The sequence below is a fragment of the Pan paniscus genome, chromosome 3 (genome assembly GCF_029289425.2).
Source record: "Pan paniscus chromosome 3, NHGRI_mPanPan1-v2.0_pri, whole genome shotgun sequence".
NCBI lineage: Eukaryota > Metazoa > Chordata > Mammalia > Primates > Hominidae > Pan > Pan paniscus.
The window spans coordinates 112000422-112024868 of record NC_073252.2 but is presented as its reverse complement, the minus strand read 5'-3'; the positions used below and the strand labels follow the sequence as shown (position 1 = coordinate 112024868).

The window sequence follows — 24447 nt, the reverse complement described above, 5'->3', positions numbered from 1 at the left end:
TTCTCTGAAAGTTCAAGAAATATTAAAGGCATTCAAGAATAATGTATTTCTAAGACACTTTAAAGGCATCTTTTATTATTCCAAGAAATAGTTTGTATTAGTCTTCTATAGAGAAAGAGAACAGCAGGATGTATATAAACAGAAAGAGATAAATTTATTTTAAGGAATTGGCTCATGCAGCCATGGAGACTAGCAAGCCCAAAATCTACAGGATAGGCCTGCAGGCTGGAGACCCAGAGGAGGAAGACCCCAATGCAGCAGTGCAAGTCCTAAGGCAACCTGCCGGCAGAATTCCATCTTCAGGAGACATCAGTCTTTTTTCATTAAGGCCTTCCACTAATTCAGAGAGGCCCATCCATATTATGGAGGGTAATCTGTTTTACTCAAAGTCAACCGACTTAAATGATAATCTCATGTTTAAAAATACTTCCACAGAAACATCTAGAATACTATCTGGTTACCATATCCTAGCCAAGTTGACATATAAAATTAAACTTTACATAGGTCATTTAACATTTTTGTATGTAGTACAACAAATTGCACTGTTCCATGGAGTACACTGGAAAGAATCTGACTTATACTAAGAAAATTGCTTTCATATAACTAAGCTAAACTGGCATGTTTAACAAATCACCAGATAGAGCATTCTAAAGTGTTACACAGTTTCATATTACTCTAAATCTTTTTGATGCTATCTAATTACTATCAAATAGTACTTTCTTGTTTTCTGTAATGTATAAGTAAAAGCATGAAGACAGCTGTAAATATTGTCATTTTCCAGGTAGTGAAAATATAACAGTGATTGGTCAGAGTTGAATCTACCATTACTTCCATCAACTGCAGAACATGTCTAATATATTTGGGGGAAATATATTGCATAGCAATAGAGCTGATGGGATGATATCATGTTACACATTTCATAATTAAACATGGAACAACAGTTAATCATGAAAGAATAATTAGAATATTTGTTAGTAATCCTGTTTACATACCAAATATGAAAATTAAGTGTTAAATTACATTTCTTTGTTGATTACAAACTCTTAGTAATTGAAACTATTTAAAATTGAATAACAATATTTGATTTGGGCTGGTTTGTAATTTCACACCACGAATTTCAGCACAGTACTTTTCTAACATAATATCTTTGACTAAGGCATAAGATTTTACTTAATCAGAAGATGTCCCTTGGGAAGAGAATTAGAGACAGAGATATTTCCTTGATTTTTAAAATGTTCTTTCTTGTAGTAGACATTACTTCACCTTCCTCAAAAACTATGATGTTGATACTGCTCTCTTTCACATTTGTATGGGGAAGTTGGATCACAAGGTAAAGAAACAACTGCCCTGTCCATGTTGTCCAAGCATGATGGCTATTATTTGATTTCTTCTTAGAACTATTTGAGAATTCCTTACAAATAGTCTAAACTATTTGCCCATTTATTTAGACTCACTGTCCACCTGAAGTTTTCACCAAGGTATTCCATTCTTGGTTGTTGTGCCCAGGTTGCCAGCATATGACTATTGTGAAAGATGAAATTTTGTGTCATATTTGGCCGAGAAACTGCTAGGCATAGTCTTTATTTCAGCAGTTTGCAAAAAAGAAAGCTACTCAAAGTGCAGTAGCATTCTGACTAAGAAGAGAAGCTAGGCTATGTGACAAGTTGAATTAACACAAGGCTAGTGAGATTATTCCTAAAGTTAATATTCACTAAGCTGGTGGCTTCATTTACAGCCTGGGTGAACAAATTTCACCATAACAAGCCACTGAATCTAACTGGCTTTGTGAGATCTAGAGCCCAGAGCCTTGGTTAAAGGTTACATTCCTTATGCTTTTAAATAAATTTTGTAGTTTCAGGTGAATAACTTTGAGAGCCTTTGCCCCTTCTCAGTCAACGTTAAAACAGAAAAGCTATCATCCAAGATAATAAGAAAAAGAGCTTATATAAGCAAAAAGAATCTTAACTAAGGAATCTTAACTAAGTCTTGTACTAACACACATCCCACCCCAAAGTCTTAACAGACCTGTTCTTTGTAATTTTCCTTCTCTTACTGAAATGAGTAATACTCAGCACAGTTTATGGAAGTTGCAAAGCACATATGTCAGCAAGATTCTTTTCTCTCAAGGCTTGTAATCAATTTTTTATGGGCCATACTTTTATTTAAGTTTGAAGCTTATAATTTTTAGCTATTTATTTTGGTTTCACAGTTATGATTATTTAAAGTGTGTGTGTGTGTGTGTGTGTGTGTGTGTGTGTATTTCAGGGAATTATAAACAATATATTGCACTCTCTCTTTGTTGGATGAATCTAAATCAACTCCATGCAGCACCTATACAGTCCAGCTATCTCATGTCATGTAGCAAGCCCAGCTTTAATGTTCCAGTCTGTTATTATTAGCGCCATTGCTCTTTATTTAATGTATTCTAATGCTTGTCAGTGGTTCAGATTAAATTGTTCGAGAATATGAATGTGAGATTTCTGGTTTCCTGGGCCACATTGATACTTAAAACTTCTAAAACTTCATTTTTACTCTAAAATAGGATGATGTATATAAAATGCTTGCCAGATTGACTTTCTCATAGTTGACACTCAAAGTAGACAATGCTCAGAACTCTTGTCCCCTCATGGACTTCAATAATAACTACGTGTCACACTTCTGTCAGACTCCAAAGAGACATGCAGCCTTCTGAATTCTTTAAGATTTGTCTTTTTAAACAAAGGTTTCATTTTAGGAGAATTTAGTCTATATTTCAGCTTTTAGTGGCTAAAAAAAGTCATTGACTTAGAGAATGTTAGAACTGAAACCCCCTTGAGGCTCCCTAATTTCAGACTCCTCATTTAATAGAAGAAATTTTGTTAGTGTTTTGAAGAGTTTTCTTAATATTGACTAGTATGTTTCTTTAGGGTATCACCAATAGTTATTTGGACTTGTTTCTGCAAACATATTATCGTCCACAGTGTATAGGGATGTTGCAAAGTGATCTGGATGATTTTTACTTTTACTGTTGTGTTTTATGAATGTGTGGTTTAAGTCTGCTCATCTGTACCTATTACCTACTGATGCTTTTCTATAGAATATTTTATATTTGAACACTCATGCAAACATGAATACTCTGTGGAAACGTTTTTATCCTCACCAAAATCATCTTGTGTAAGAGTTAGAGAACAATTACAATCTTTGGCAAAACAGTGTTTTTAATTTTTTTAACTCTCAGAAACTATAACTGTCAGCTCTAAGGTCCTACTCCAACAAATACATGAAGGAATATTAATCTGTCCCCTATTTTATTAAAGTGTGAAGGGACAGACAGCATGGTATACAATACACAAGAAGGAAGTGCTTTATTTCTATAGAAGCAGCTTGTTTCTAGCTCCTTCAAAAAAAAAATCTTTAATAAAAATTGAGCATACTCACTTTACAAGCAGGGTTCCTGCTAGGTACAAAACTGCTTCAACACCCAACATTTCTTAGCCTTTTTCAGGCTGCCCTCCTGCATTTACGCATCTTTCAGGTTCCTCTCCTTGTCATGCTGAGTCATGAGCCTCTTCTTTCTCCACAAGATTCACAGTGCTTTTCTAAGGCATTACTAATTTTTCTAAAAACATGGGGTTATGTTGCAGAGCAACAAGCTTCTGCCATCTCTCTGGCTCCCCACCTCACACACTGCCCCTTCCCAAAGCCCACACCATCACACATGTCCCTTCTACCTCATGTGGATACAGAAATCTGGGTTTAGAAAGGATAAGCGAAGGAGCCAAATGATGGAACATGACCTGAAAGCCATGTGGTCTGACTACATTCGGGGCTCCTTTGGTTACTTTCACAATATCAACAATAACAGTTAGTTGAGCACGTTATAATTTATATAGATATTTCATTTACATTAACACATGTAATCTTTTAAAACAACCCTGTGAGGTATTATTGAGCCACTTTACAGAAGCAGATGTGAATACATAGAGAAGTGACTTACCTAAGTCTGTAGTGTAACCTTGCTGTCACCTTGGTTTGGCCTTTTCTTTGAGATTTCACTATATAATACTGGTTTCGATTTCTAGGAGTCCAGTAGTCTTTCAGGGATTTCAGTTTATTATTAGGATTTCATAGCCTCGTGGTCACTTCTTTCTGCAACTGAGCCCTTGGTCTCAGCTGAATCTCTTCTTCTAGTCTAGGACTACACATCTCTCAGCTTCAGTGCAATCTAGATAGGAAAAAATGGTATTTTTATATTTATTTATTTTTAACTTTTTGTAAAAACCAAAGCCAAATACTCTAGAAGTTGAAGAAAGCAGTATGGAAAAATTTCACCACTGACATGAATTATGCCAGGATCAGCCCAATATTTTGGCATTAAAGATAATTTAAAGAAAAAATGTTCTGGGCATGGCGACATGCGCCTGTAGTATCAGCTACTCAGGAGGCTGAGGTGGGAGGATCACTTAAGCCTGGGAGGTTGAGGCTGCATTGAACTGTGATAATGCCACTGCACTCCAGCCTGGGTGACAGAATGAGACCCTGTCTCAAAATAATAATAATAATAATTTTTTCATCTTACTACAGCATTAGTAATGGATTCAGTATTGGAATTTAAAATCCAAATCTCATATTCTTTTTACTACAAAACACTGTATCATAAAATAATTTGTTATTTTGGTTTTATAATGTGAGATTTTTGAAATTTAAAGAAAGAATGTTTGGCATAAATTGGCATTGATTAATATATCTATTCAGAAAATTTTAACCATAAAATAATTTAAAGAAATGTTAGATGTTAGCAGTTCTCAAACTTTTTGGCATCAGGATCCGTTTGTATTCTTACAAATCACTAAAGACCCCAAACAGCTTTTGCTTATCTGAGTTACATCTATTGATTTTTACCATAATAGAAACTAAAACTGAGAATTTTCAAAAATATTTATTTACTTATTCAAAAGTAATAACAAGCCTTTTACACATAACATATTTTATGAATATAAATATATTCTACAAAATAAAAGATGAGTACTGAGAAAAGTAGCATTATTTGTCATTTTTTCAAATCTCTTTAATGTCTGCTCTAATAGAAGATAGCTGGATTTCTTGTTGCTAGTTATTGTTTCTGTTGAAGTGTATGAGGACAATTCAGCCTCGTGGATATATGTAGTTGGAAAAGGAAGATGTGCCTGAGTCATGTTTTCTGATAATTGTGATATTCTTCTTTGTTACTGCATCAAGAGTTGACCAAAAGTGGCGGTTTATTAGAGATTCTTATTACTCATTGGTTAGGTAAGAGCAGACAATAACCAATAGGTTGGGAAATATAAGGCTGATAAAATTCTAACAACCATATTGAACTCCGTAATTTCTTAAATATTGTGTTTCTATGTGCTAGGCATTATTTTGCGTACCTCACATTTATAAGCTCATTTAATCTTCGTGGTAACTCAGTGAGAAAAGTGTTATTATTAATCCCATTTCATGCAAATTAGGAAACTGAGGCATAGAAATTCTTTGAAATGGATTTGCCATTTTGATTTTCAGCTATATTGTTTTACAGGATAACAATTCAAAGTAAAATAAACCTAATATAAAGGATGCATAATAGAACTTCAGAATTATTGGTAAGTATTCATATTGAAGAATCATATTGAAGATTCATAAGAATCATATTGAAGATTCTAATAATATGCTGGTAAATTTCAAAGGGAAATAGTGTAATTCTCCTTTAGTAGGTCAAATCACTTATTATTCTCTTAATATTCCTCTAACTATATTGTGATGAATCATTTATTTTTAGCTTGTATTCTAATATAATTTTTCTGAATGTGACATATAAGAATTGCATTAATATGGCTTCTGAATATAATTTTTAGCTAATCATTGCACTTTTACATGCATTTTCACTTATATTATTGTAAAATATCCTTAAATTAACTTTCAGAATCTGTGTCTTGTATCTTGGTAAAAAGACAGCTAAAACAACATTTTGCTTTCCAGGATTGCAAAAGCTCAAGAATATGGAGGTGACAGTTTTGGATGTTATAACAGAAATTTTGGAAGGAGGTGGCAGGCAAGGCGTAGCATGAGGAGACATGATTCCTCTCATTGGTACAGGAAAGGGGGCAACAGGCACTAAGAGAAGCAACACTGTAAGAAACAACTTTGACTGCAGTGAATTTTAATGGTACTTTCTGGATGCTTCCCAGAATACAATCAGCTGAGAAACCTGTGGTCAAAAATGGGTATGCTTTCCCAGGTTAATAGATGCATTATTTGTATAATATTTTGGAAACTTACCTGTTATGATATGAGTAAAGAATAAGAAAACAATTGGATGGAATATCCCAGCTGAGATGTATCCGTCAGTTGGTTTTTGATTATAAGTAATTACAACACAGCATACCATGAATATTCCTTTAGATTCAGCACCTATCCTCCTTGTTACACAATTTTCTGTTCCACATATTTATTGTTTTGTAAAAATAAAGTTAATTGGCAAGGTAACATGTGTCTCCCTATAGAGCACTGTGAATTATTTCTTTGCATTCCTCCATAGACATTTAAAGAACTGACACATTAGTCAAATAAAAGGAAAAACAGAAAGCAACTCCATGGGTTGAACTTCAGTTTGGCAATTGGAAATTCCAATCTGACTACCAGGAAAAAGAAAGAGAGTGGGCAAGATAGTATTTCATGAGACCCAAGCAATGGTATCATGTTTTGCTTTGGTTTCGTTTTGATTTCACCACTTGCACACAATAGAGCAGAAGGGGGAGGAAGACATGGAGTTGAAGAGATGATGTACCAGAGGACAAAAAAAAGACAGAACACGTAGTAACAATTAGTTATAACTAGCATTTTAATAAAATTTTACAATTTGCAATTTGTTTAAAATATTTTATTTCACTTTATTCTATACCTCACCACCCAAAAAAAGAGAAAAAATCCTGTGGCATTGGTGTGCTGCTATCATTAATATCGCCTTTATAAATGAAAAGACTGAGGTTCAGGTTGAGCGGCATGCTCAAGGTTACACAGCCTATAGAGGCAGAATTCAAATCCAGGCATTCTGATTTCTGATATTGTGGGTTCTCTCAATAGAAAAGGTAGGCCGGATTGTTTCCACAATACATGCTGGAGAAATTCCTATGATGTCAAGTCATTAGGCAGAATGTCCAGAGATGAAGTAAGCCCTCTACCAACCTCTCTACCCACCAGATTTATAACAAATATAAAATATTCACTTTCTCACATACCACCCAGGAAACACCCTGTGAGACACTGGGCTAGGGATTCAACCCTGACCATAAGGGGCAAACTTTTCGCAGAAAATAAGAGAGTTGCTAGAGAGCATGTGAGATTAAAACTGCGAGCTTTCCAGTTAGTGTCCTTTCCAGTCTACAAGCAGTGAACCCTCACTGGAGGGAAACAGTCTGCCTAGGCAGTGATCACTTTTCACTTTACTTGCAATTTTGGGATGTCTTTTCTGGGAACAAAAATATAATCTCTATTGTTGTAGAAAGAGTGCAGACCATCTGCTTTTCATATTCAGTGATGACAGAAATGAGGCAAGTATTTTACCTGCAGCAGATGAAGGGTAACTGTGATACAGATGTTCTGATCCAGAGGTAGAGTGTGGAGAATTTCATCCTGGAGGTATTTCAAGGCAACACATTTTATTTATTAGAGATCTTCAGGGTATATTTATTTTTTCTTTTTATTTCTGGTTTTGAAAATTGTTATCCCTACAGTATATTTCAGACAAAAACTCTGGGTATTTTTCTACATAAAGGAGAAAGCTAAATGAAAATAATTATATAAAATTAAGTCAGCTATAACCATGCTACTGTACATGTAATAGAGGAGGAAAGATGATCTATAATAAATATCAGGGCAGAGGGTCCATTTTAATTTGCTAATTTTCTTACTCTCTAAATGAGAGTAGCTTTAAATAAGCTACTTATAAAGTTCACTTCAGAATATAAAATGTTAATTCCATATCTTGATCTGCCAGGACTAATTGCTTAATAATACCTCCATTAATAATAAATCCTAAATAAACTATTCAAAATAGCTCAATATCTGTATTAGAGACAGAGCCAATAACCCTTACCATTGGAATTTAGAAAAGACACTAATAAAAGGGCAAAGTCACAGATAGATTACAAGTTCAGAGATTTATATTTTAGGCAAAAATATCTAATACCTGTTAATTGGGCCTATATACTGTTTTAATGATACCTGCAGCCTACATTGATAGTATCAATCAGGTATCACTGTAGCCTACAATGATACCTAGATGCCTCTAGCCTTGGGAGTCTGGTCATACCAAATTAATGCAGTGTTTACTCAATAATTCTCTTTATTTTTAGCTGAAACTGCTTTATAACACAGAATTATAAATGCCCTTTATAAATAATGAACGGACAGTGTAGGAAACTCAACTGTTTTGAAGAATAAGCAAATATATTCTCCTCTCAGCTTTCTCTAAATCATAAAAATTATTCTCTACTGTGGATACATAGTATACCACAATGTTTCTTACAAAGTTATTTCTCATAAACTCTCACTATTCTTTATGTTTCTCCGCAGTACAGTACCTGGAATAATGTGGGTACTTAATAAACTTGTGATAATTTTTTCTGGAGACTGCCTCATTTTCTCTACTAAGTTATCTTGGATTTCAGTTTGTTGTCACATGGCTTGCAGCTAAGACACTGATATGTCCATATGAATTTGACATGAAATACTTTCATCTATGTGTGGCTAATTGCAGGTGCAAAGACACTCAGTTATTTGACAGATCTTTCCTAACCATGGCTAAAAGAAAGCAATTCTGCTCAAGAATGGGAGAACATTACCATTTTTTTTGTTGGGCTGTTTTCTGGAAAAACCACTTGGTGAATATAAATATGAAACTTTTGATAATTTTTCTTTCTTGAAAGTCAAAGGTACAAAGAAAATGTTAAACTTCTTAAATATGGCAGTCCTGTCCATATTAGAATAATTAAATATTAATGGACCAATTCATATAAAGCAGAGTGAGACATCATATTTTCAAAATATTGAAAGGGTTTTAGGCTGGGTGTGGTGGCTCACACATGTAATCCCAGCACTTTGGGAGGCTGAAGCGGGTGGATTACGAGGTCAGGAGTTCGAGACCAGCCTGGCCAACATAGTGAAACCCGGTCTCTAATAAAAATACAAAAATTAGCTGGCCGTGGTGGTGGGTGCCTGTAATCCCACCTACTTGGGAGGCTGAGGCAGGAAAATCACTTGAACCCAGGAGGCAGAGGTTGCAGTGAGCTGAGACCGCACTATTGCACTCCAGCCTGGGTGACACAGTGAGACTCCATCTCAAAAAATAAATAAATAAAAATTTAAAAATGAAAGGATTTTAAATTCTCTATATCTTACGTTGAGGATTCTAACTAATATTACGATGATACTACTTAAGGATATCTTCCTTAACAATTCCTGTCTATAGGGCAAAGTTGGTAGTATCAGGAATAGTTTAGTATTTAAGCTACTCCCTAGTCTACATATCTAAGTGCATTTTTTGCTTGGAATAGAGGAGATGAAAACTTGTACATTTGTTTAAAAATAATTTTACATTATTCTGTAGTCATATTGAAAATAGCAAGAAAAATATAAATATTATTTTGGCAGTGTGGGTACACTTGCTTTATGGAGTGTATGTATCCTTGAAATAGTCTCTATAAATTAGATAATTTTAAAATGTACCCCTAGAGTTCCCTCTTACATTTTATTCTGTAAGTAATCTTATAAATGAGAGATTCATTAATTACATAAGTGAATATTCATGTCAATAGGTATTTGGTAGTTTGTAACTTATATATTAAATCTTATTTTTTTGAAGTATGGGTCTTCAAATAAATAATTCCAAAAAAGAGAAAAGAACATGAGATAATAAGAGTCAGGGAAAAGACCATCTAGTAGGAAAGAAACTTACTTTTGGATGAAAGCTATTTCCAGAAAAGAATCACTTAGCGTGTTATTTGTAGCTATGTTTCCAAAGAGACCAGGGAAATTGTAATCAATGTAGAAAAAGCTTTGGTGTCCTGAAGGTTCACCGACAGTGGATGAGTAAGGCAATTGCAAGGACAAATAGCAGGGACTAGGAAAGATTATCCAAAGGCAAAAATTTTAAAAGTTACTTGACAAGTTTCCTTATCTGCTTGTGTAGTGAAAGGAGACATTTTCTCTGGATTTGAGGGGTAATTACAGAATTTATTTAGCTGATTCCATCCCCTTTTGTCTAGTCGGAAGGTAATCTCCTGAGTAGATGTCCCTGCTAGGCAGAACAGGAGATGAGTGAGTGTGTCCATTCATTTGACATTTATATTTAATCCTTTTTATTTCAAATTAATTAGTTGCCTTGATACAATTAGTCTGAGTAGAATAAGCTAGTTTTTTTGAAACCTAATCATATAGATTTTATTTACATGTAAATTTACATAACAAGTTGAAAGCTTCTCCTCCCACAATTATTATGTTCCCAGAAATAATCATGTTCAACAGATTGTCATATATGTATACATTTTTTCTTTATCTTTCTCTCTTTATGCACACACACACACACAAACACACACACACACATTCTCATTTATTCATTCAACAATTGATGTGCTGTTATGAGCCACGTATTGTTTCAGGTGATATATATATACTAGTGAACAAAGTTCCTGCCCTCATGGAACCTATACATTTTTTTGTAAAAATGTAATAATACAATAGATATTCTGCCATAGCCAGATGGTCTTTTACTTAATAATACATCATAAACATTTTTCTACATCAGCACTTATAGTCCCACCATATTCTTTTTTTTTTTCCATCTACGTATCTTGAAATAGTGTATGCTTACCATCTATACGTTTTCACTTTCCATTCATGTCTCAATCCACTATAATCTGGTTTCTTCCCGCACCATTCTACTAAAGAATAGCTTATAAGGTCTACATGCTTATTGCCAAATCCAGTTGATGCTGTGCAATTCTCACTTTCCCTGGCTTCTCTATAGTAAGTGATGCAGTTGACTCTAAAACTCTTCTCCACTACTCTAGCTCACAGGGTGGCTGATTTACCTCAGACTCTTTTAATGCTGCTTCTTGCTTTTCTTCTAAATGATGGTATCTCCTGGGCTCCATCTATGGCCTTCTCCATTTTGTCTTTAGATGACGACATGAGGTCCCATGAATTTGCCTACTGCCTAAAAGCTAATGAGTCTCAAATCTCTATTTCATAATTAAATTAACTGCATTTTTATGGTAACATTGCATTCCACTATTTGTTATTAAGAAATACCTATCATCTTAACTTTAATGCAGGTGAAAAACATTATGGTGATCTAAGTTGGGTAGCACACCACTCTTTTCTTTTAAATACATTTTATTGTATATATTTAAGGTATACAGCATGATATAATGGGCTAGCCATAAGTACTAAATTAGTTACTATGGTGAAGCAAATTAACACACTCATCATCTCACATAGTTACCCTTTTGTGCATGCATGTGTCAGGAGCAGCTAAAATGTATTCGTCAAATATTTATTTTACTTTATCCTATACATCTCCAAGTGGATATCTGACAGGTGCCTCTAGCTAAATGCAGGGCAGGAATCATTGTCTTCCTATTTATTCCTATCCCTTTTCTGGATTTCTTAACTCAATGCAAAGATTTCCTTTCACCCGGCCACCCAGACCAGACACTTTGGACTCATCTTTAACATTTCCTTCTCCCACACTTCCCACATGTAGTCTGTAACCCTATCAAATGTCTCTCTTTATAATATCTAATCTTCCCTTTACTGCATCCTCACTGTAACAAATCTCAGTCTTGGATATCATCCTCTATCTCTTAGATTAGGGCACTTCTCCCTGCCTAGGTCTTGTTCCACTCCAATCCACTCTTCACACTACAACCAGAGTTGATTTTTCCAACGCAAAGCTTCGATTGTGTCATTCTCTTTTCAAAAGTATTCTGTGACTTCCTGTGACCTTCACATTAAGTAAGAAAACCTTAGTACAGCTCTATCCTCTAATACAGCACCCTGTCATTGAGTACCTACTTACCTCTATAGACTAGTCTCCCATCAAGATATGTCTGAATCTCTCCCCTTATATTCTAATATTCTAAATTGTTGATCTACAGAGACCCAAATTCTCTCTCACTTTTTGCATTCAAACATTCTGCTTCTCTTGCTGAAACACTTTGTCTTCCCTTCAACTCTTCACCTGGATGGCTCCTCCTGCTGCAAAAATCACCTCAGATTCACCTTCCCTTGTGAATGCTCTTTTGTCCAAGTCGTTTCAGCTGCTTGCACTACCTGCTTTCATTCCACACTCACCCAGATACTCCTGAATGCACTAAAACGCAAATGAAACATGGCCCCTTCTGAGAGGTGTCCTGACTCTACTATGAGCACTTATAAAATGCTGTGGTTCTCTACTCTAACACTTAGTCCTGTCATAATAATCCTCTAATGGCTTGTCTGTTTCTCCAATTATACTGAGTTCCTTGAGAGCAGAGACCATCTTATTCACCTGTTGTAACCCCCAAAGCTAGCACAGTGTAGGAGAAGGAGTGTTAAACAAGCAATTAATTCACTTATTCATGAGATTAAACGACTAGGCATATATTTGTTGCCACAGCCCGCCCCACTTTCACCCCTTTCCAGAAGATATAATTAACGGAAAGATAAAATTAAGGCCCATAAATAGAATTTATTTATAGACAAGAGAGTCTTTTGGAAGGCAGTCGTAAGCAAACACCTTTCAGAATATGGAAAATTAGTTATATTCTTCCTACATAAATATCCGAGTGATATTTGATTTGTAAACTACAGTCTCTTGCATTTATTTCCTTCCCTTCAAAATATGAATTTCTACTCCACTATTGGCCTATTTTTTACTCGCTAACCATTCTGGACTTTAAAGTCTGCATAAAAGTATTAGTATTCATATTTTATCCCACTTACAAGAGTACATTAAATATGTAATTAGGTTAAAACAATAACAGACAATATTTTCAGACAAAGGAGAATTCATAGACTATAGCATCCAGCACCCAGTAATACAAATTAATAAAAAAAATTATCAACCTTCACATATTCTAATGCCAAGCTGAAAAGTCTACTTAGCATTTTTCTTTTAAGTTGGCAGTAAAGTGAGAATGATGGTGATTGCTTTTAACAGATTTGGCAACAACTCTAGGTTTACTATTACTCATGTGGAATTTTCTTCACATGGTAGCCAGACTGTGACAAAAAAACTTACTAAATTTCAAAATTATTTTATTTTTTAGCCAAGGTAATACAAGCATTTGGAATATATTATATGAAAAATATATTTTTAAACTAATTTCATATTATACAAATAAATGTTAAATATATAATCGATGTTTGTGGAATCTTCCCTATGAAATATCTGTAAATGATATTATAAACTTGGTACTGTGAAGCTGTTCTGATGTTAAATGGAGACGCTTTACTGACAAATGAGCAATAGTCTTTGACTCATGGATTCTTATAGTTAGAAAGAAGCGTAGAGGTGTAGTACTCTGTTCTCATGCTGCTATAAGGATATACCTGAGGCTGGGTACTTTATAAAGAAAACAGGTTTAATTGACTCACAGTTTCACAAGGCTGGGGAGGCCTGAGGAAACTTAACAAACATGGCAGAAGGGAAAGCAAACACATCCTTCTTCACATGGCGGTAGGAGAGAGAAATGAGAGCCAACCGAAAGGGGAAGCACCTTATGAAATCATGGGATCTCATGAGAACTTACTATCACGAGAATAGCATGAGGAAAACTGCCCCCATGATTCAATTACCTCTCACCAGGTCCCTCTCACGACATGTGGGGATTATGGGAACTACCATTCAGATGAGATTTGGGTGGGGGCACAGCCAAACCATATTAGAGGTCATCTAGCACTTCGTTTCCAATTCAGGAATCCCTTTTACAAAATCCTTGACAAATGCTTATCTAGCCTGTTTACTATTTTTTGTTTGTTTATTTTCTTTTTTAGAATGTTATTTTTCACAATGAGTTGAAATCAGCCTCTTTATAATATTGACCATTAGTCCTAATTCTGTGCTTTGAAATAAAACAGAGAGGAGTTGAACTATCCACCACTCTCCAGGTTATAAAAGCAACAAATCTAGAAATCATTCCTAATTCTTTTCTTTTCCACTCCTTCTATACTTCTCTCACTGATTTAGTCCTATCAATTCTAAATCCAAATATACATTTCATCCATCTACCTCTTTCCATTTTTACTGCCACTAGATGGTAGTCCAAGCCACCATCATCTTTGACCTAGACAAATCTAAACAATCTCTAAACAATCTCTTCTAAACAATTAGAAGAGATTGTTTAGAAAAATTCTTTTCTAAACAATCTGTGTTTCAATTCTCATCTTTCTAAAATCCACTTTCTATACCAGTGGTCTCCAAATTGGAATACATACACCAAAGGGTAATGCAAGATGATTCACTGGGATGCAAAAAGAAATAAAAGAAATTCTACTTACATTTATTTTTATCTCATCCCCTTTAATTTCTATTCTGTGTAAGTTTTATAATGTTCCTAAATTAATACAATATGCATGAGTGTAATTTATAAATAAGTAAACATGCATATATTAGGGGTACATGCTTAAATATTGAATACTATTTTTCAGATGTGTTCTAATTAACGTAATGGGATTATTACTCGTCAGAATTTGCACACTGCCTTTATATAAAGATTAATTACAACTATAGCTCTCATTTGTCTCTTTTGCTTTTTATTAAATTTGTAGTCTGATATATTCAACTTCTCAGATCCATTTATGTAGTCTTATATAGCTGACATGTAAAAAATGGATTTTTAAATAAAATATCTTTTATTTATCCCAGTTAGATTTTCTTACATCTTGTTTTAAATTTTGAGACAATCTTATAGAAAAATTGCAAGTGCAGCACAAATAGCATTTTTCCTGAATTAAGAGTTAAGAGCCAACGTGATGTCCCATCACCCTCAATACTTTAGTATTTCCTACCAACAAGAGTATTCTCCTATGTTAGCCACAAAACCATCAAAATCAGGAAGCATTGTTATTCCATTTTAATCCTGAGATCCCATTTAAGTTTTGCCAGTTCTCTAAATACGTTCTTTATTGAAACTATTCCAATTCAAAACCACATATTGCATTTAATTGTCATGTCTCCTTAGTCTCTTTCTTTTAATTCCTTCCAGTTTTTATTTTAGGATCTAGGGGTTTACGTGCAGTTTTGTTACATGGATAAATTGCATGTCACGGAGGTTTGGTGTACAGATATATCGTCACCCAGGTAGTGAGCATACTACCCGATGGGTAGTTTTTCAAGCCTCACCCTTCTCCCACCCTCCATCCTGAAGTGGGTCCTGGTGTCTTTTGTTCCCTTCTTTGTGTTCATGTGCAATCAAAGTTTAGCACTCACTTATAAGTGAGAACATGTGGTATTTGGTTTTCTGTTTCTGTGTTAATTCACTTAGGATAATGGCCTCCAGCTGCATCCATATTACTGCAAAGGACATGATTTTGTTCTTTTTTATGGCTGTATAGTATTCTGTGGGTTATACGTACCACATTTTCTTTATCCAGTCTCCTATTTATGGGGATTCAGGTTGATTCCAGGTCTTGCTGTTTTGAATAGTGCTGTGAGGACTTATTTTCTGAGTTGTTTTTCTTTCTTTTCTTTACTTTTTTTCAATTAAATGAAACACTCCTACCTGCCCCACAGGGTTGTGGAGGCCAGAGAAGAGCATATCAGTAAAAAAAATTTTCATATTATATTCACTTTCATTAAAGTGTAAGATTATCATTCTTACCCCCAACTAAAGTGCTAACATACAGTTGATTTTTCATTATTTTATTGAAAAAGAATAATAGGCAGCCCTTTCAAATGCTAAATCATTCCTAAGCTATTTACCTAATGCTGATCCTTTTTTAAAAAAGACAATGAAGCTAACTTGGCAGGACTTTTCTTTTTTGACTTTGTCCCATTTGTTATTTTTGAAATGCTTACAAATCACATACTTTAAAAAAATCATTCTCAAATTTTTCTGGGATCAACATAAGTCTCACTATCCGGTTTACAAATCCTTCCTTTCTTTAATTGGAAAGTTAGAACAGATTTGCTTCTCAAGACTTCTGGCATCTTTCCTCTGCTCCTTGATTTTTCAAAAAGTACTGATATTAACTCTTTAAAAGAACAGAGAGTGCATCGGACTTTGCCACTGCTGATCAACATCAGTTTCACAGCCTGGTGGGGCAGGTTGAGGGTGCTGGGGAGAAAACCACAACTTCTCTACATCTCTATTTTCTCATCTATAAAATGAACTTTAAAAATCTGACTTCTCACTGTTGTAGTGAAACTTAAATGCAATAATGCATATTAAAAAATCTATAAATTAAAAAGCGTTATGCAAATGTTAGTGACACCGATTCAGCATTCTGGGATAAGTGTTAAAGCTATTGCTGAATAAATATACCTTCCTTACTAGACTCTGCTCCCTTCCAATGCTTGCAGCAACCCAATATGTACTATTATCCCTGTTTTACAGATGAGGAAACTGAGGATCAGAGGGATTAAGTACTTCCCAAAACCACACAGATAATAAGCAGTGGAGCAAATTCAAACCCAGGTCTGTTTGATTCCAAAACCTACACCCTTAACCCACACCCCAAATTACCTGAAACTTCCTCCTATTCCACCATAGAGGCTGGAACTCATTTAAGCAGGAGCTGCTCTGAAAACCTCTTCCCTGTTATAAGCTGCTGTCAAACTTTTATGTTGCTGGTTTTAAATTTTCCAATTTAAAAACCATTCTACTTTCTAGAGAAGACAGAAACCTCATAGTTGATTAATAGCTCTGAACTCCTATTTATCTGCAGATGCTACACCATTTTCTGAAAGCAGCAAACCTCTTCTTGCTTTCTTTTTTTTCTGCAAACGTTTCCTGTATTTTATGTTTTTCATAAGCCTCTTTTCCTGTTGCCTTTGCCAATAGGTGAGAAAATGACCAATTTAGTTAGAAACGCTTAACTGGTTTACCATTTGATGAATTAAATAGACATTCCAGTCAAATCCATTTTCTGCATAATTATTTTGTTAATAACTCATCCCCATAAATGATTCCCAAAATTTTTACCCGTATAGATGTCTCCCTTTTTAATTTCCTCCAAGTTTCCATTAATGGGTATTTACTAATTTGTCATGTACTTGTGTGAAAAATTAGTTTTTTTTCTAATTTTAGAAAACATTCACTTGTGTCTAAAACATTCACTTGTTAAAAAATTAGTTTTTTCACAATTGAATGTTTTGGATCCTGGACTGGACCAAAAATTATCAAGAACAGGCCAGGTGCAGTGGCAGTACTTTGGGAGGCCAGGGCAGGTGAATCACCTGAGGTCAGAAGTTCGAAACCAGCCTGGCCAACACAGTGAAACCCTATCTCTACTAAAAATACAAAAATTAGCCAGGCTTGGTGGTATGCACCTGTAATTCCAGCTACTCGGGTGGCTGAGGCAGGAGAATCATTTGAACCCGGGAGGCAGAGGTTGCCGTGGGCCAAGATCGTGCCACTGCACTCCAGCCTGGGTGATAGAGCGAGACTCTGTCTAAAAAAAAAAAAAAAAAAAAAAATTATCAAGAACAGTAACAATGCCTTCTAAACTTGGTACTTATGATGTTTATGAAAAGATTATTTCTTTGGGAATTTCTTACATTTTAAATTACCACAATCATGACTATTGCAAAACTGACAGCTAAATGATCAGTGGAGTAAACAGGGTCCATGTGAATGCTGCTTTGCAATAGTGATCAGATATCACTCCAGTGCCCACAGAAACATCAGTGTGTGTTGCAATTAACACTTCAAAAAGCTCATAGTTTCATCATGCTATCATTAAAACATTAAAAATAAATTGAACTATTCATCCAAGGCATGTATAACATGTTGGCCTTTCAGGTTAAATCACTGTGAAAAAAGTTGCTTTTGACCTCAATATTTTTTTTGTAATTTGATTCCAAGATTATCTACATATTTACCCTGACAATTTTCTGCAACCTTAATTTTGTTTTCATTTTTATATTTTCTATTTTAAAAGTATTTTTCAACTTATAACTATAGAATCAATTTTTAAATGTCAGAAACTAACTAGTATATCATGGCCCAAGTGAAAATTCATACACTTGTGTAATAATAACCCTTTCTTGGAAAACGCCCTTGGCAAATACCACTGGAAAGAGAAAAATGCAAGAAATTAACATTCACTTAATTTTTAACATATTCGAAAGTGTTATGCTTTCTTAGACTATTTTATAAGTGATTATAGTTTTTTAAAAAGAGACACTGGGAAACATACATAAGGACTTATTACCTGTTGTTTTTGGAAAAATATAATTTGTAGCACTAGCTAAAACATTTATTCTAAAATGATTTTTAAACAATAGTGTATTGTGTAGTCAGAAAACTCTTTCTCGTTTCAGAGATCTAACAGATTAGAGATTAAGGGCCAGGCACGGTGGCTCACGCCTGCAATCCCAGCACTTTGGGAGGCCGAGGTGGGCGGATCACGAGGTCAGGAGATCGAGACCATCCTGGCTGCTATGGTGAAACCCCGTCTCTAATTTAAAAAAATACAAAAAAATTATCTGGGCGTGGTGGCAGGCGCCTGTAGTCCCAGCTACTCCGGAGGGTGAGGCAGGAGAATGGCGTGAACCCGGGAGGCGGAGCTTGCAGTGAGCCTAGATCACACCACTGCGCTCCAGCCTGGGCGACAGAGCGAGACTCCGTCTCAAAAAAAAGAATGAACTATTGTTTTACAATCAAACAGGAGATTTTTCTTAATTTTTCCTTGTATTTTTAGTACTTAAGAGTTAGCTTGAAATAAATGATCTCAGGAAACTAGGAGCTAATGATTTAGAAGGCCCCTAGGTTAAAAGCAATAATAACACTCTGATTCTGTATATCTTTTCTCTTACCTTGTCAGTTTTCAGTCATGTAATTAAGAGATTAAAGTGTATTCAAATTAATTCCACTATAAGAACTTTAAAAGACTCTGAGGCTGGGCACAGTGGCTTCGCACCTGTAATCGCAGCACTTTGGGAGGCCAAGGCAGGTAGATCACTTGAGGTCAGGAGTTCGAGACTAGCCTGGCCAACATGGTGAAACCCTGTCTCTACTAAAAATACAAAAAAAAAAATCTGGGCATGTTGGTGCATGCCTGTAATCCCAGCTACTGGGGAGGCTGAGGCAGGAGAATCGCTTGAACCTGGGAGGTGAAAGTTGCAGTGAGCCGAGATCATGCCACTGCACTCTACCCTGGGTGACGACCGAGACTCCGTCTCAAAAAGACTTTTGAGATAAGTGGCAAAATTTTAGTTTCAAAAGTACTGGCTTAGATTGAAATGTATTTCAAATGTTAAATAGGAAGTTAATTAGAGTAAGACTTGTGAGTAAAGAGCAGAAATGCTGAATTGGTCATTTATCATTGGGGTCAATTATAATTTAACAATGATGCCCATAGAAACATTTTTTAATTTAGGGATCATTGTTTTATGTAGAATATCTCTTTTATCCTGCCCTGATAACAATTTTTTTCTCTTTTCTTAAGGTATCAGATACACACCGGACTTCAACATTCTATCATAAGACCTACCCAACCCAACTGTTTACCTCTGGACAATGCCACCCTACCTCAGAAACTGAAGGAGGTTGGATATTCAACGCATATGGTCGGAAAATGGCACTTGGGTTTTTACAGAAAAGAATGCATGCCCACCAGAAGAGGATTTGATACCTTTTTTGGTTCCCTTTTGGGAAGTGGGGATTACTATACACACTACAAATGTGACAGTCCTGGGATGTGTGGCTATGACTTGTATGAAAACGACAATGCTGCCTGGGACTATGACAATGGCATATACTCCACACAGATGTACACTCAGAGAGTACAGCAAATCTTAGCTTCCCATAACCCCACAAAGCCTATATTTTTATATATTGCCTATCAAGCTGTTCATTCACCACTGCAAGCTCCTGGCAGGTATTTTGAACACTACCGATCCATTATCAACATAAACAGGAGGAGATATGCTGCCATGCTTTCCTGCTTAGATGAAGCAATCAACAACGTGACATTGGCTCTAAAGACTTATGGTTTCTATAACAACAGCATTATCATTTACTCTTCAGATAATGGTGGCCAGCCTACGGCAGGAGGGAGTAACTGGCCTCTCAGAGGTAGCAAAGGAACATATTGGGAAGGAGGGATCCGGGCTGTAGGCTTTGTGCATAGCCCACTTCTGAAAAACAAGGGAACAGTGTGTAAGGAACTCGTGCACATCACTGACTGGTACCCCACTCTCATTTCACTGGCTGAAGGACAGATTGATGAGGACATTCAACTAGATGGCTATGATATCTGGGAGACCATAAGTGAGGGTCTTCGCTCACCCCGAGTAGATATTTTGCATAACATTGACCCCATATACACCAAGGCAAAAAATGGCTCCTGGGCAGCAGGCTATGGGATCTGGAACACTGCAATCCAGTCAGCCATCAGAGTGCAGCACTGGAAATTGCTTACAGGAAATCCTGGCTACAGCGACTGGGTCCCCCCTCAGTCTTTCAGCAACCTGGGACCGAACCGGTGGCACAATGAACGGATCACCTTGTCAACTGGCAAAAGTGTATGGCTTTTCAACATCACAGCCGACCCATATGAGAGGGTGGACCTATCTAACAGGTATCCAGGAATCGTGAAGAAGCTCCTACGGAGGCTCTCACAGTTCAACAAAACTGCAGTGCCGGTCAGGTATCCCCCCAAAGACCCCAGAAGTAACCCTAGGCTCAATGGAGGGGTCTGGGGACCATGGTATAAAGAGGAAACCAAGAAAAAGAAGCCAAGCAAAAATCAGGCTGAGAAAAAGCAAAAGAAAAGCAAAAAAAAGAAGAAGAAACAGCAGAAAGCAGTCTCAGGTTCAACTTGCCATTCAGGTGTTACTTGTGGATAAGCACAAATATTTCCTGTTTGGTTAAACTTTAATCAGTTCTTATCTTTCATCTGTTTCCTAGGTAAACCAGCAAATTTGGCTCGATAATATCGCTGGCCTAAGCGTCAGGCTTGTTTTCATGCTGTGCCACTCCAGAGACTTCTGCCACCTGGCCGCCACACTGAAAACTGTCCTGCTCAGTGCCAAGGTGCTACTCTTGCAAGCCACACTTAGAGAGAGTGGAGATGTTTATTTCTCTTGCTCCTTTAGAAAACGTGGTGAGTCCTGAGTTCCACTGCTGTGCTTCAGTCAACTGACCAAACACTGCTTTAAATTATAGGAGGAGAACAATAACCTACCATCCGCAAGCATGCTAATTTGATGGAAGTTACAGGGTAGCATGATTAAAACTACCTTTGATAAATTACAGTCAAAGACTGTGTCACCTCAAAGGCCTTGAAGAATATATTTTCTTGGTGAATTTTTGTATGTCTGTCATATGACACTTGGGTTTTTTAATTAATTCTATTTTATATATATATATATGTTTCTTTTCCTGTGAAAAGCTGTTTTTCTCACATGTGAACAGCTTGCACCTCATTTTACCATGCATGAGGGAATGGCAAATAAGAATGTTTGAGCACACTGCCCACAATGAATGTAACTATTTTCTAAACACTTTACTAGAAGAACATTTCAGTATAAAAAACCTAATTTATTTTTACAGAAAAATATTTTGTTGTTTTTATAAAAAGTTATGCAAATGACTTTATTTTATTTTTATTTCCTGCATACCATTAGAAGAATTTTATTTCATTTCTTCAAATTACCAAGCACTGTAATACTATAAATTAATGTAATACTGTGTGAATTCAGACTATAAAAAACATCATTCAGAAAACTTTATAATCATCATTGTTCAACCAAGATTTTGAATGTAATAAGATGAATATATTCCTTACAAATTACTTGGAAATTCAGTGTTTGTGCAGAGTTGAGACAACTTTATTGTTTCTATCATAAACTATTTATGTATCTTAATTATTAAAATGATTTACTTTATGGCACTAGAAAATTTACTGTGGCTTTTCTGATCTGACTTCTAGCTAAAATTGTATCATTCGTCCTAAAAAATAAAAATCTTTACTAATAGGCAATTGAAGGAATGGTTTGCTAACAACCACAGTAATATAATATGATTTTACAGATAGATGCTTCCCCTTGGCTATGACATGGAGAAAGATTTTCCCATAATAATAACTAACATTTATATTAGGTTGGTGCAAAACTAGTTGCGGTTTTTCCCATTAAAAGTAATAACCTTACTCTTATACAAAGTGGACACTGTGGGGAGATACAGAGAAATGGAAGATACGGATCCTGCCTGGAGTAGGTAACCTTGCTTGGAAACCCCACATGCAAACGTCATGAGGAGAATTAAAGGAGTATTATCAGTAATGAAGTTTATCATGAGTCATCAATGAGCATAGATTGGTGTGGATCCTGTAGACCCTGGTGTTTTCTTTGAAGTGCCCTCTCCTAATGCAGAGGCCTTGAAGCTTACAGTATACACTTGAAAAGTCACAGATAGCTAGAATTATGATCTTTGAAGTTATAACTGTGGTCTGAAAATGTGTGTGGTGGTATGACAGCATACCATTAAATACATTTACATCACAGCTCAAAGGACTGTGATATAATCCATTTATATCACAACTCAAAGGACTGATATAATCCATTTATATCACAGCTCACAGTTTCTGAAAATGTATAAAAGAATCTATAATCTAGTACTGAAATTACTAAATTGGGTAAGATGATTTAAATGATTTTAATTTTAATATTTTATTTCTAGAATATATGGCTCCATTTTATTTTATAGTGTAAAGTTGTATTTCCTAAAGTTTGTGTTTTGTCGACAGTATCTTTTAAATGAGTCTTAAAAATAAAGGCATATTGTTCATGTTTTTCTTTCCTGGTGGCACATAAATAACATGTCTTAAAATAGATGGCATCTTATACATTTTTTAAAAATAGACATCTTTACACTAAAAAAGAGTTCTGAAGAAAGTAAGTTTGGGAGATGCTGGGTTAAAGAACGTCAAAGGAGTCACTTTAATGCAGGTTTTTCTTTTAGAGTTTTTAAAATCTTAGCTTGTATTGTAACCCTGACAGAAGGAAAATGTTATACAGTATTTCATAATTTCACCACAAAATTGCTGTCTGTGGCACAATGCACAGGACTAGGGTTCTGAGGAACTATACTGTTATTGGAAACATAGTGTAAACATAGAATCTTCTAGAAGTTCCTAGAAAGACAAAAAAAGAAGCAAAGAGGCAAATTAGGATTAAGAAATACCAGTAGGTATCACCTATTGTGATGTAATTCTAAGTTCTCTATAAATGATTATAATCTTCTCGGTGAAAATAATTTAGCCCACAGTGTTCTACTGGAAATGGCTTCATGGATGTTGATCACTGTTTTAGAGAGTACCTGCCACCTGCCCAGGGCTCTAGGCAGGATGTGGTTTACAAGAAGTCTCAGTGTCTTGCCCTCAAGAAATTAAAATATAATCTAATAGTCATGTATAAGTCATGAACAAAAATGTTTCTAAAAATGCTGGCAGCAAATCACTAGGAATTTCAAGATGGCCAGGAAGGAAAACACTGTGTCCTTGAGTTTTGTGCCCTAATCACTGATGCCATGTTAATATGAGGAATTCATTCTCAGGTGTTAGCTTCCTAAACTGTGATCTTCAGGATGTGTTTCTAGGCTGCCTGTGGTTCTTTCAAGTGTCAACTGCACCTCTTTTAAACCTCTGATCTTTCTTAGGGTTTCAAAAGAAACTCTCATTAGCTTTGTCAGAAAATAATTTTTAAATATGGCTATGTTTCTGGGTTGAGAAGGGATATAAAAACTTTTTTCCAATGAAAACATCAACAACAAAAATATTTGTAGTACCTTTCAGCCAGTGAAAACATCTACCTCAGGTCTTTCAAATTTCAAGTCTAACTAAAGAACTTGTTTCATCTGTTTTTACATACTCTTTCTTCCTTTTTTCTAAAAATTGAATGGATATTTTTGTTTTCTTGACCAGACCCCTTTTAAAATTCTTAAGAACAGAGGAACACTGTCATTGATAGTTGAATAATAATACTTTTTTGTACTTTCAACATTCCTCTCTGAGAATATACCATATTAGTGTGCACATCTCCACATTATTTCTTTATATTACTGAACAGTATTTTATTATATAGATATGCCATTTTTTATCTTTTCACATGTTAATGGACACTTGGGTTGTTTCCAGGTTTAAGCTAATATAACTAAAAATGCTATGTATTTTCAAGTGCAGGTGTTTCTTGATTTTCTAAGGCACATGAATTTTGCATCAGGATCAGCTTCCTAAGCA

At 35.4% G+C, this 24447-nt stretch overlaps 1 protein-coding gene across 3 annotated transcripts in view; it reads left to right on the top strand.

The window, feature by feature from the left end:
* The window catches only part of ARSJ (arylsulfatase family member J), an 80752-nt gene extending 57752 nt beyond the window's left edge, over positions 1–23000 (top strand). Inside the window, exons 2-3 of one of the 3 annotated variants that reach the window (XM_034959061.3) lie at positions 19654–20787; positions 21117–23000. In XM_034959061.3, the coding sequence (XP_034814952.1) occupies positions 19654–20787; positions 21117–21120 (1138 nt within the window). In that variant the 3' untranslated portion in view covers positions 21121–23000. Of the gene's footprint in view, positions 1–19653 lie in introns of all 3 variants that reach the window. The other 2 variants (XM_003830043.6, XM_008955426.5) reach the window with 2 other exon arrangements.
* Positions 23001–24447: the final 1447 nt, after the last annotated feature.